Genomic DNA, 14,045 nt, shown 5'->3' with positions numbered 1-14,045 from the left:
CATTTTATAGAATCATAATATATTTTTATTTAGATATATTGGTACATAACTAACATTGTTTTCATACAAAATTCAAATGTGTTGTAAAAAATGGTAATACTGCCTTCTGGGGAAGGTAGAAGGAATAAAGATGAAAAGCAGAAAAATTACAAGTAGATCTTTCTGATTTTGCATTATCAAGGAGTCACACCATATGGTAGCTTTGTAATTTTGGTGATACTGCTGTTATATATTTACCTGTTCTCTTGCAATGTGTGTCGTGTTCAAGCTGATTGACATCAAGCTGTTTTCAGTACTTCAGTGGGGACATGAGGAACTGGAGTCTTTTGATTACTTTTTTTTTTTTTTTTTGAATACTGGACATCTTTGTTATGTCCTTGCTGCTTCAGTTACATAAAATAGAACATAAGCTTTCCTTTTTACTGAGCTTTTTTAATAAGTAAATTTGTTTCAACAATAAAAGGAAACAAAATACTGCAAATGGAAAATCATGATTGGCTGCTTTTTCTGCAGTTAGCACCTTCATTGTTCTGACACTTTTTGCTCAGTACTTTGAATACAGAAACTTAATGGACTGAGGAGTGTGTACCTTATTTTTTCAACCTTATGGCAGTAGCTCCGGTACTAAAATGACACCATTTGTTTTCTTTGCTAGTGGTGCCCTTCCCTTCCCTTCCCTTCCCTTCCCTTCCCTTCCCTTCCCTTCCCTTCCCTTCCCTTCCCTTCCCTTCCCTTCCCTTCCCTTCCCTTCCCTTCCCTTCCCTTCCCTTCCCTTCCCTTCCCTTCCCTTCCCTTCCCTTCCCTTCCCTTCCCTTCCCTTCCCTTCCCTTCCCTTCCCTTCCCTTCCCTTCCCTTCCCTTCCCTTCCCTTCCCTTCCCTTCCCTTCCCTTCCCTTCCCTTCCCTTCCCCTCCCCTCCCCTCCCCTCCCCTCCCCTCCCCTCCCCTCCCCTCCCCTCCCCTCCCCTCCCCTCCCCTCCCCTCCCCTCCCCTCCCCTCCCCTCAGTTCCCCTCAGTTCCCCTCAGTTCCCCTCAGTTCCCCTCAGTTCCTCGTTGTCTTGCAATATCACTCCTTAAAAAAGCAGAACTGTCTGACAGGGACTATCTGGAGGCAAATTGTTGAGTGTATATTTGAAGGTGAAGAGGAGGAAAGAAATAACTCACTTTTGTAAGATCAGACTTTTTCATTTTGAGAGCAAATGAAAAAAATGAAAATACTTTTTTAGAATAGGTAACCCCAGAAAAAAAAATAAATAAATAAACAAACAAACAAATAAATAAAGTTCTTTCCCAGGTGTCACTTTAGAAGACATTTCTTCTGTATTAGCAAACTTTAGAAAGTCATTGGACAAGTATGGCAATATCCCCACTTGACTATGTAGATTGATAAAGTAATTTGTTTTGTGTGGGTATCTTTATTTTTCCTTTGCTATCTCATAAGAGACAATTTTCAGTACCAATAAGGAGAATGAGTTTTATAGTGTCTTTTGAAGTTCTCTACATCATGAACTGAGGTGCCTAAAAGATAATTTGGTTGGTTGGTTGGTTTGGTTTGGTTTTAAATGGTAGTAGAATTACACCATTGTTTTACTGTATAAAATATACAGTGAAAAATTAAGAAACTCATCAAAAAACTTCATGAAGCTTAATGAAACTGACTCACCATGTGTTTCTGTTTATCGTTATCATAATATTTATTATTAATATTTAGCATTATTTCATAATTTTATCTTTTTTTTAGTTGATGTTAGCATCTGTCGCAGACTAGATAAAATGATTTGCAAAATTATCATGTTCTGATGTATCCAGACATTATAAGGAGTACTTATTTTGTGTAAATGATCTCATTCACTAACAGTTACATTTTTATACTTGTCATAAAAAATTAAGAAGCTTTATAGGCATATAGTAGTAGGATTCCCATTGGATTAAGTCTCATACCAGTGTCACAAGGATGCTGAAGTCATACTTTAATCATTTTAAGAGGATGAAATCCTTGTTTTTCTAGTTCTTCCAACCAAAAAAAAAAAAAAAAAAAAAAAAAGAGGCAAGGGAACAGTTTAAAGTGGGTCAAGGCTGTATTTTCAGTGTCCTTTCATGCATTCTTGAAAGCTGGCAAACTTTCTTATGCACAATAACCATTCGACCTTACATATATGCAGGCCAGGCCAAACTAACAGCCATGTTAGTTTGTCAGTGGCAATAATTCTGTCAGTGAAAGTAACCAAGTTAAATTGCTGAAGAGATAGTGTACAAACTATGAACTATAATGAAATCACCCTTGGTCTCCTTCCTCACCTACAAAGATGCATCATGAACCGCTGCTAAGCCTAGGCAGAACATCACTTTGCTACCTTGGTATTAATTAGTGAATTTATACCCACCATTTAAGGTAGATATTAACATATGTTACCATTTTTAATCAATATATTGTTAATGAAGGCTTTCACATGCAAAGAGACTTGTGAAGCTATGTAATTAATCATATCTTACTCATATTTTGCTAGCTCAACTTGTACTGGCTGCCATCAGAGCTTGATTCCATCTAGTAGGCATGCTTTTTCTAACTGCTGCAGTGCCTATTCTTGTTAGTCATTGACCTCCCATGAAAAATCTTGCATATTTAATAAAAAGTATTTGTGATAGACTCTGGATAGAGCTATCTGTGCTGGGCTGCAAAAACTTTAAAATACATTGTTTCAGAAATTATCTTTCTTTCTTATTTGTCTTTATTTTGAAGTTCATATCCAGTGTCATACCTACAGTAAGAACAGTAGTTTCCTCCAGTGGTTCTTGATAAACTACACTTTAAACCTTAATCAGTGAATGCAAGTAGATTTCTTGCTGCTTTGGTTTAGGACTAGGGTGTTTGTTCTAAACAGCTGCATAACATCCTTCCTTTTCAAAGTCTAAGGAGGAAGTTAAGTTGGCATCTTCAAAGCAACATTAGATATCAGCTCCAGAACTCAAAAACCTTCTTCAGTGCTGTAGCTGCCTAACTACTTATGTGCTGTTGAACCATTTACATAATATATAGTGAACCTGCTCAGTGATAAAGAAAGTAGGCTTTTAAACTTCAGTATTGCTTTGTTTTAGAAAGCTTCTTAATATTCTATATGTTAAGTATGACTTGCGACTACACAAATATGAACCTTTTTCTTATTTCACAAGTAATTTTATGGCTATTAAATGTGATCTTTAAACTACCTAGTCAAAGCTAACTCATTCTACATTATCATCTTTTCAAAAAAACATTTTTTAATAGCTCACTGAGTAATAAATGTTTTCTTAAATAGAGGAATGCACTATGAAAATGAAGAGTCTGTCTGATTATTATTTTTGAACAATAGGTTTTATGTTATTTTTTTAGAACTTTTTAAGGAGGATTTCCCAAATCCTTAATGCAAATTCCATGTTACTTATTCAGATGTGTAAGGAAGAAACATGATTATTCATTCTTGATAACCAGTTTACAAATGCATCTCAGAATATTGCAAAAATTTGTTTAAAAAATTGTAGAATAAATAGTTTGCTTGTTTTTGTTTGTTTGTTTGTTTGTTTTCCCTCAAAGACTGAGAATAGTCTAGAAAGAAAATCAAAAGAACAACTGCTTCTAATTTTTGCAGATACTCAGAGTATCAGAGGTCTTGCAGTGGATTGGATATCACGTAATTTATACTGGATTAGCTCAGAATTTGATGAAACACAAATTAATGTGGCACATTTAGATGGTTCCTTGAAAACCTCGATCATCCATGGAATTGATAAACCTCAGTGTCTTGCAGTTCACCCAGTAAAAGGGTAAGATATCTGTGGTTTTAATAAATAAACTGTTGTAAAGCTCATCAGATGATTTCTTCTTCATTCAGATTTTGTTTGCCCATTTTGTTGTCTTTCAAATTTGAACTAAATGTATCCATTTGAAAGATTTTTCTAAGAATTTCTTAACTGAATAATGTTTCTCTACTAAAGCTTCGTATTAATTAAATCATGTAATTGCTATTTGTATATTTTGCCTACTTCTAAATTTACGAACATGTTTTCACTTCTGGTGCGTTAAAAATATTGTGTATACAAGGCAACGTTTTCAATATGTTTATTTTCTTCTTAAGTAAGCTGTATTGGACCGATGGAAACACAATTAACATGGCAAACATGGATGGCAGCAACAGCAAAATTCTCTTTCAGAATCAAAAAGATCCTGTTGGTAAATACCATTTTTGCTGTTTCTTTTTTTATTCAATGGTACTTTAATAGAAACATTATTTTGAAATCCTGTGTTAATATACCATGACGTTTTTCATGTACTTTCTAAAAGTGATAAGAACGTGCATAAAGACATGGAAAACACTGATGTATTGTTGTGTTTCACCATTTAAGGTATTTTTGGCCCATTCTAATTGAGTTGAAATCTATTGTAATGCGTTAAGTGTACTCTTAGTTATGTGGACCAAAGGTGAAGTAGGACCCACCTGTATCTCTCCACTTTAGGACATGGATAAAAAAAAATGTGTACAGTGGGGTTTTAATTAATTTAATCAATTTAATCAATGCGAGAGGATTCTTTGACTGGTGGAAATTTGGAACTTTCCTCAACAGAATCCCAGCTACACAATGAAAAGATAATTTGGCTCTTTTTTTTTTTTTTTTTTATATGTATAGAGAGGATACATTGGAGCATGCATTTCATATGACTTAACCTCATTTTTAATATTTGAGAATTAATATAGTTGGCAGTAAATTGGAGCACTTTCTTGAAAATTATATGCTCTCTATGTGTACTAGTTTTTTTGTTGTTGTTGTTCAGATTCCTTTCTTTTTGTGATTTTTTTTAAGGAGTTAAAGTAGTTATCTCAATTACCTTTGCCAGATTAAAAGCCCATCAATAAAGTGTTTATGTTTTAAAGAATGTATGGCTTTTGATAACTGAATGTATTAAACTTGCAGAAGCAAAAAAAATGAATGAAATAAAATTGATGTTAGAGCAAACACAACATGCATTTTAGACAATACATTCAAATAATTTTATAGAAAATGTTAGGCAACTGTTTTATTTTTGATTTTGATTTTACTTCTATCCACCTGAAAAAACAGTTGTCTGTTTATTTGGAGGAAAAGAGTGGTAAAGCCACTAATTTTGAGGTGAAGCATAAACTCATATAATAATATTTGGACAATATTAAGAAGTAAGGCTGTGTGCAACCTATTGCACTGAATATCCTGTGATCATAGGTCACAAGGTCCTAAATTGCAGTCCTTATGGTTTCTGTCATTGAGTTTGTTCTGAGTAGCAGTAAAGCCACTGAACCAAATGCATGGTAGAGTGGTAAGTACTTCTTTTTTTCTGTAAATATGTTGGTACGGTCAAAGGCTGCATGTGCAAATCCGTGTGGGTTTTGTGACATTTTTCTTCATGGATGTAGAGTCTCAGTGGTACGAGATGGACTATTCATACGGTTAAACATTCCTGTAAGCCTGTAGGACTGAGGATTGTGACATAAGCTTTTTACTTTACCACAGAGCTGCAAGCGAGATTTTTTTTTCCTGTATTATTAGATTAATTTAACACCTTTGAGATCTGAGTTACTCGAATAGGTTATATTCCAGATTGAAGGTTCTTTTTCATAACATTAATACAAAGGAGACCATAGAGATTTAGTTGTTTCTCCCTTCTTCTTGCCTGTCTGAAAGTGTGATAAGTCATAAAGCATGTAGTAAGTAAATTGTGTATGTGTATATGTATGTAAAGGGAAAGTAAAGTTTGCACCTGTCTATTGCTGAAATACTTCATAATTGGTAGACATCTTGGCTCAGTTTTATTGTCAGTCAGGATAAACATGAAAAGAGATTCCGTTGTATATCTGATGAAAAATCGGATACGCTGTTTTGTAGATAAATCAAGTGTTAAATTTCCAACATCATACTCTACATACCCACACATGCGCAAAATACCCATTTTACTAGCTTAAATTATTGTTATCATTAGCATAAGATGTTCCATACTAAGAACAAGAAAAAAACTGCTGAAGAGTGAAAGTAGCATTTCATTTCAAGCCAAGAAACAGTATTTTTGTATAAGGAATACTCCAGCTCATGTAGCGCTAATTTGGAGTATTTGGAGAATGAGGTGAATGAGCTAATAAGTGAATTCACGGGTGGATTATTGAAAAATATACGGCTTATTAAGATGTCCTGAACATTTATGTTTTCTTCAGTTGTCTTGACACCATTTTTTTTTTCTCAGTTTGAGTTTGTTTTTGAAAGAAGGAGGTGATTTCAGTTAAAATATTCTGTATGAACACCAAGATTGTGTAGGTTAAATATTTGGAAACCGATAATCTTACAAAGACAAATTTTGTCTCTTATTTTTGTCTTAAGATGCTAGTTAGACTTAATAGTCCATTCTGCAGTTCTAAAAGCCGCAAATACTGACATATATAGATCAGTTGAAAAAAGAACTAGTCAATGGAGTTTCATTAAATTACTTTTTTAGGGATTCAGATTTATTGCTATATTTAGCTTCGTACTTTGTGAGGCAGATCATTTGATTATGGGTGTCTTGAACTTATCTTAAGTTAAGGAATTTTTATAAAGCTCTAAAAATAAAAAGCATGCTTCCATTGGATTGCTTTTAAGGAAACAGGTATTATTAAATTATGGAATATTGTGTTCATATTACGTATGGGAATATCTTGGATAAATAATATTTAAAAACATACTGAATCACACTCTGAGCTATATTAAAGGGACTCCATAGTTATAGGCTCTGCTTGTTAAAGCAGAGGTCTGTCCTTCACTCTAAATAAACTTAGTTTCCATTTTGGTCATAACTCTAGTACAGACCCATTTGCTCTTGTAGCTGATACTGTTCATTTTGTTGGCTGACTATTTGAATATCACTTGTGAACTTGTCCTTCCTTTTCTTTATATATAGTCTGCAAACAAAATCGTGCAGATTTGAACCAAAAATCTTTTTGAGACTGGCACTTGAAATGTAATCTTAAATTTATTTTGTTTTAATTAAATATGTGTGTGCAGAAATTTTAGACACACAAGTATTTATACATGAAAGCGAGCAAGCCATAAACAGTTAAAAAAATCTTTCTTAAGCCACTAAGAAAAGAAGAGATTACACTCTCTGGAGAACTTTTTTAATCTTTTATTTCAATGATTCTTAATAATATACCTGTATTTTAACTAACACATAAATGATACCTTTTATAATACTAAATTATTTTGATCTTTCTTATTTGTGAGGAGGATACCATTTGTGTAATTATTTTTCTGACTTAATTTTAACTGTGTAGTTTAATTTTAGACCTGATCACCAAGACCTGATCTTCAGTCCATTCATTTGCTGCTTAATGTTGTGTTGGAAGGAGGAATTGGAGAAGGCTTCAGGTTATTAATTGTACCAGATTAGGTCTATGTGCAGTAAAGATACATGTAAGAGCAGGTCACCGCTATGACAGTTCTTTCAGGATATTGCAGTATGTTTTCTTTTACATCATTTCTCAAAATAGATATATGAGCTCACTGTTAAGAACAGTAGCAGTTTCTCATCTAGCTGATGATTCTAGGCTCTTTGAAGCACTCTGAGTTTGTAATGCTTGGTCTTCAATAGATAGATGGGCCTTGTCTTCCTTTCATCTCAGTTTTCTGAAAAGCAAAATGTGTAGTATTAATAAGAGATGGATATGCCTTGGTAGTCAGTTGAGGACAAGTGCTTCGAAGTCAGTGTTCTAATGGGGACATAGTATTGCCATCTGGTAGTTGCTTATAGAGTCAGTATAAATATTTCTTTTCTACAGTCCAAATGTTCAGGTTGACTTTGACAGCCTTGATATAGGGTGTAAGCCTGTCACCCATACTAGAATATATCCTGAAGGTCTGTGGCACACATAGCAAGAAAATCACCTGGTTTTGTTAGGAAAAAAAAAAATCATGAAAAATCTAAATAGGCATGCTCTGCTTACATTAGAAATAATACATTTTCAGAAAGGTAAATAATAGCTGGTATAACACTACAGGAAAGTGTTCCAAGAAAACAAGCTGTGATAGACTTGGGTAGAAGGTGATGGGACTGTTACTTCTGTCAGGTGATGCCATGTTTTGGTATACCCATGCGTAGAAATATTACTTTCATAACTGAAATAGCAGAAAACCTGGCAACATAACATTGTAATTGCTGTATAGATAACATTCGTAGCAACCCCATTAATAGAACCTGCCTGCATGAAATCAGTGAGCAGCTGTCTGGTAGTAGTCAGGACTTCTTGGGAATAGCAAATTCTATCCATATGATAGTAAGGAAATCTTAATATTTGTGTGTTACCCTTGTAACTCCATGGCAAGGTTCATACAGATTCTCAGGAAAGTTTCCTAAGTACTGCAAGTGTCTCCAAGGTCTGTGGTACTACCCTTTCACTTTGATCAGTGCTTATTGTACCAACTGGGAATCACTTCTGTGCAAAGAGATGTTGCTTGCAAGATCAGTCTGCTGAAGCAATACTCCATATCCTTTCTTTAGCTTTTGTTGTTTTTCCTCTCGGTGATACACTTGCAGAGAGCGGAACAAATATCAGTAACTGTAAAGGAACTGGAAGACTACATTTGAAAAGCTTACAAAGTGGACACCTTTTGGCCTACTATGTCAGCTGTGCGTAAAGAAGTAGTGTCATGATGCAAACTCTTAAGTACTGTAGCACATGGCACTTCTTTCTCCTGTCAGAATTTTTAAAATATACCTGGCTTTCTACAGAGAAGCAGATTACAGGATGGAAGGAGAGTATTTTGCACCTTCTAGAAGCTGACCTTTGTAGTGAAATACAGTATTTTCTGGCAATCATCTGCTGCCTAATATGAGTTCTGGGAAAAGTCTAATACCAAAGCAAATTATTATGGCATGTATTGTCACCATGCCAAGTATATTTCACTGTGGAAAATCTCTTGCTGCAATTTCTTCAACAGTTTTAAAGGATTTGAGAAGTCTGAAATATATTGTCTTTTAGTTCTTTTCTCTTTCTTCCAGAATATTATATGCTTAGTTTACTTAGTAGGCTATTTTGCAAATATTTTTATTTCTAAATTCTCTTGCTTCTAATTCCAAAGAGCTGATCATGAAGTCAGTTTACTATGAAATGAAATAAAAATTAGTACTATAAATTTATTGAGTACTGTTATTGTGTTTTGGTACTTTTAATCTTTGTCAGCATTCTAAGCAGAAGATTATGCATTTATGGAGAGAGCAGACTCTTCTTAGTTCTTAAACACACACACAAAAAGATTGTTTTTAAGAATATATATTCATGATTTTAGAATAAAAATGTTGGCTTCTGGTTGGCATTTGCTAGTAGTTAATGACATCTCTTAGGAGCTCAGTTCCTTCAAGTAGCTCTCTGCCAGATGATACTTTCATCAGTCAGTCGCTGATTGACTTCTGTAGATGTTTGGAGAAATAAAGGCAGAAATATTTCAAGAAGCATGTTTGTTTTCACTATAAATGTCTGAGCTTATTTGGTTTTCTTGATTTGTTTTTTAAAGTTTGAGTGGATAGATAACAATTTTATGTAAATATACTTTTTTCTTGAACACATTTTTCTTGTAAAAACAGCTTAATGCTAAATGTATATTAGGTATTCAAAAGACAGTTAAAATTGTATATGTTAATTACAGGTTTATCAATAGATTATGTGGAGAACAAACTTTACTGGATCAGTTCAGGAAATGGAACCATAAATAGATGCAACTTGGATGGTGGTAATCTTGAAATAATAGAGTCCATGAAAGAAGACTTACCAAAAGCCACAGCTTTAACCATTATGGGTAAGTACAGTTGTAATAGCAATAATTTTCAAACAATTGGAAGCTAATTAATTATGAACTGTCAAAAACTTGTAAAAGTTATTATTTTAATGTAGATAACGCATACAGCAAAAGTGAGACTTGGTTTTGTGAGAAACATTTTCATAAACAGACGAGTTGGATTTTCAGATGTCTGCTAATATTCTTTGTATTCAATCGATTTTTTTCTTTTTTATACATTGCACTTAAGAAATATTGGGATAATTTAAATATTTTTAAACATTAAAAAAAAACAGAAGAAGAGAGGTAACATAAGTAAAAATTATTAAGTAGAGTCTTTAAGTTGGAGAATGCTGAATATTATGAGAATATATCTTTGTCGATTCAAATGTTTCTTATATGTACCTTCATCTCTTGCCCTTTCTAGGGTACAGTGTGTTAAGAAATTACAGTTTAACTCAGAACTAGTGTTTTATTTTCTTCTAAATGCTTTTCACACCTTTATTCTGGTTTAATTCAACATAATTTATATTTATCTTGGATTTTCCACAAATAAGTTCTGTTGATAACTTGATTTTTGTTGGTATAGTTGACTCATCAACTACCAGTCTCTTTTAAAATGTATTTTATTTGATTAACTGTATAGTGCACATATGGCTGGTGTGCTTTTGAAAATTACTTCAAATGAACCCCAAAGACTTTATGAACACAGTGTAAGTTGTTATATTTTAAAGTAAAAGCTGCTTAAAGAGTTTTATTGTGAAACTATTTGGCCAGTATTGAGCTGTAAATGCTATCAAAATCAGTTAGAGAGGGGATGCTTTTATATATGCATTCATAAACAAAAGCAAGTTTTGTGTCAGAAGGAGTCATGAATGTTAATATGGAAAAATTGTCTTTCATTGATTTGATTGTGACTCGGAATTGAATGAATGGATGATGTTTACTCCAGGGAACTGTTGAAGATCTTTAATATGAAATGTTGTAAAGAATATTTGTCCAATACTGTCACTGAAACATATAGGGTATCGTCTTTATCTGTGATTTACAGAAACTATAGCAGTGATGATCCATTTGGGATATAGAATAAAGAGTTTACAGCTATCATTTAAAGAAGAGTGTTTCATTCGTGTTTGTATGAAAGTAGATTTTTTGCCGGTGTGGAAAGGCAAGAACTTCTATGGCTTAGTTTTCAAACATATATACATATAATATCACTAGTTTGTGATACCTTGTTTTTGTGGGTGATGACAAACCTTCCTACTCAAAATTGATAAACACAAGATGTGTTTACTTTTTTCTGTTTGTTCTGCTTTTTTGTTTTGTCTTTATTTAGGAGCCATAGTTTTGATAAACTGCACTATGACATTTCAGTATGATTGTATTGATACAATATTGTTTTTATTGATACAGTATTGCATGCTCTGACTGAAAAACATGAAAGATTTCTGTATTCCTTTCTCCTGTGTGTTTTTATGTTGTGGAACATACTGTAGCAACAAAGATGCCATCTATTTTCTTGAAGTGATGGTAGCTTTACATCAGCTTCTTATATTCACGCATTTTTGTGTGTAAAACAAGTCAGAGCAGAAAAAAACAATACAAAATGAAACAAGAGATCAATAAATGATAAGCAATAATAACTATTGAGAGATAAATAAAGAAGAATGAATAATTTGTTGTAAAGTAAGATTTAATATGATAGTATGTGAAAATTTAGTACCCCCATTGATCTGTTAGCTTACAATTTTAATAGAAAGTTTTAGCAGGAGAGTCGCAGTAACTGTGTGTTTATTGCATCATTTTTGGTCTGTTTCATGAATTTTCCTCACTGCTTTTACCTAGAAATGTCGTAAATATTTAAACCACAACATGAACTAGAATATTTCTTCATTTTTGGAAGGCGGTGGGGGGGGGGGGCAGTTAACATTTAGCAACTAAAATGAAAATAGACATGACATATGTGCCAAAAATCTTAACCATTTTCTGGCATTTGGGTTCCACTCAGTGTTACAGTCCTGTAGGCTTTTGCTATCTTTTGCATTTTTCTGTCTTCAGCATTTGGTACCTATCCAGATAAAAGTAGTATTTTGTAGAACTTCAATTTTTTGTTAATGTTATGTTATGATCATATCATGTCATATCATTGATTTATGCTTCCACTGGGGCAGAAAGAAGAGATGGAGTTCAGTGTTTTCAGACACTCGTGGTAGAGTAGTCTCGACAGGTCGTAATACATTGGTCAGTTGTTTTTGATTATTAGAAATATTATCGTTCTAAACAGCTAAAACCAGGAAAGATTGGAGGGAACCTCAATTCATTGTGAGGACAGAGCGAGTTGGTTTTACTTGCATAGTGACCATAACGTGATCTGAAAAAGCCCTGGTTCTTACAGAGGGCAGCTGTCTGGCCAGCTTTTTGCTCAGAAAACTAACGTGTCTTTTGACAATTTCCACGAGATTTAAGAAGATTTTCTTACAGTTTACATTCCTGAAATTTTTTTGTAACTAACCACTGTAAACTGTTTGGAAGCTAACTGCTACTGTTTCAGATATTTACTGTCCTTTCCAGACTCTGTTTAACATTTTCTGACTATTAGATCCTTTAAAATCATGTTAACAAAAAAGTTGGTGTCAAGGTTTATCTTTGAGAGAAATGGAAACAAGTTATGTAATTCACATCTTTCTGTATTTTGGATCTTGTATTTATTGTTTTTCTACTCAACAGTGTCAGTCATTTATTTTCCATACGCTAAGCTCCAGAATTCCTAGTCTTCTGGTTCCTGCCTTTGCCACTTCTTTTTTGATGCATGATATATAAGAGATGAAAATTATATTCCATTTGAAAGCAAAATGTTTGAATATATACAAAATTACTAGTTTTTTCCTTGCCCTTAGGCATATAAAAAATTAATTTTGCCCTTGCCTTTTTGTATTACAAAGATGTTGCTATCAATCCATGATGAAGTCACATTTTCTGGTCTGCTCTTCCAAACTTTTTCTGCAAAAGCACATTCCCTCTGTGTGAGCCAGTGAGTGCAACATCAGCTGTTTTTTAATTAAATTACTATTCAGAAATATATGTTAATGCTTTGTACAGTACTTCCCACTGTTCATCATCTTGCATGTGGTCAGTGGCAGTTTTCTTCTGCCACTGTACTGACAATTCATTTTATTGTGTTCAACTCCTGTGAAGTTTCTTGTGGTCTTTTACAAGCTTTTCTAATTCACCATGCGCATTTCCATGCATAATTTTTAACACCTACTACAGACACCATTTACAGGTTGATATAAAATTTATCTACTTTTACAGAAACTTGGGATATTCCATGTGAGAGAATCTACAGTGGTACTCTTTTCAAGATTAAGAAAATGAGAAAACGTTTTCTATACTTGTCTTAAGATTTGATTGAGTTTAAGATATGATATTCCATATCTGATTTTGCCACTTTTCCTTGTAGCTGCTGTCTCTGTGTAATCAAATTACATAGCTGTATTTGGCATTCTGTATAAAGTCTCATTTCCTGCCTTCGAAGTTGCTTAGTGATTATGGTTCCTTGACTCTAACTGAAACTGGCTGGATATTTACTTGTGTGAGAACTTTATGTATTTCTGGATTGATGAGCAGAGTCATTATACAGCAAGATTTTGATTACAAAGGGGCTTGCAGTAATATCTAAAGTATTTCCAAATTGATGTAGTCTTCCTTGAATGTCCCTAAATCAAAAATTGAACACTGCTAGAGAAGTATTGATTAGTTACTGTAAGGTTGTAGCTGAGAAGAAAATGATGTCAAAATCTTCCATGAGAGATATTTGGTTGGATTTTGTATCAGGTCCTCACAGAAGTAGTTTACACAAAATCACAAAATCCAGCTCACTTAATTAGAAAATTGGAATATGATATAGTAGAAACCTCAAAGGAAATGTTCTATGGTGATAAGTAGTAGCATTTCCCTAGTCATTCTTCAGTAGCATAAAATACAGTAACTGAACATAGTGAATGATTCTGTGAGTGCATAATATTCTATTGAAATTCATTCAGCAGTGCAACCAAATTGGAGATATATATTAGCTTCTCCAAAAGGAAGGCTGATATTAGAACAATGTCTTTTCAACACAAACTGTATATAATACAGCCATCAAGGTGTACTACCAAACAAACAGACAATAACAATTACAGTATTTCATTTTAGACAGAGCATCTTGGTTCATATTACTAAAATATATTTATGCTGACATTTAC

The 14,045-nt window shown here is 33.5% G+C and overlaps 1 protein-coding gene across 1 annotated transcript in view; it reads left to right on the top strand.

Moving 5' to 3' along the window:
- The window catches only part of LRP1B (LDL receptor related protein 1B), a 509,529-nt gene that overhangs the window by 317,387 nt on the left and 178,097 nt on the right, over nucleotides 1–14,045 (top strand). The window contains 3 exon segments of the mRNA XM_050711674.1: nucleotides 3,624–3,798; nucleotides 4,110–4,204; nucleotides 9,673–9,822. Of these exon segments, the coding sequence (XP_050567631.1) occupies nucleotides 3,624–3,798; nucleotides 4,110–4,204; nucleotides 9,673–9,822 (420 nt within the window).

Source organism: Cygnus atratus, chromosome 6, assembly GCF_013377495.2.
Source record: "Cygnus atratus isolate AKBS03 ecotype Queensland, Australia chromosome 6, CAtr_DNAZoo_HiC_assembly, whole genome shotgun sequence".
Classification (NCBI taxonomy): Eukaryota; Metazoa; Chordata; class Aves; order Anseriformes; family Anatidae; genus Cygnus; species Cygnus atratus.
This window is presented reverse-complemented; position numbering and strand designations above follow the sequence as displayed.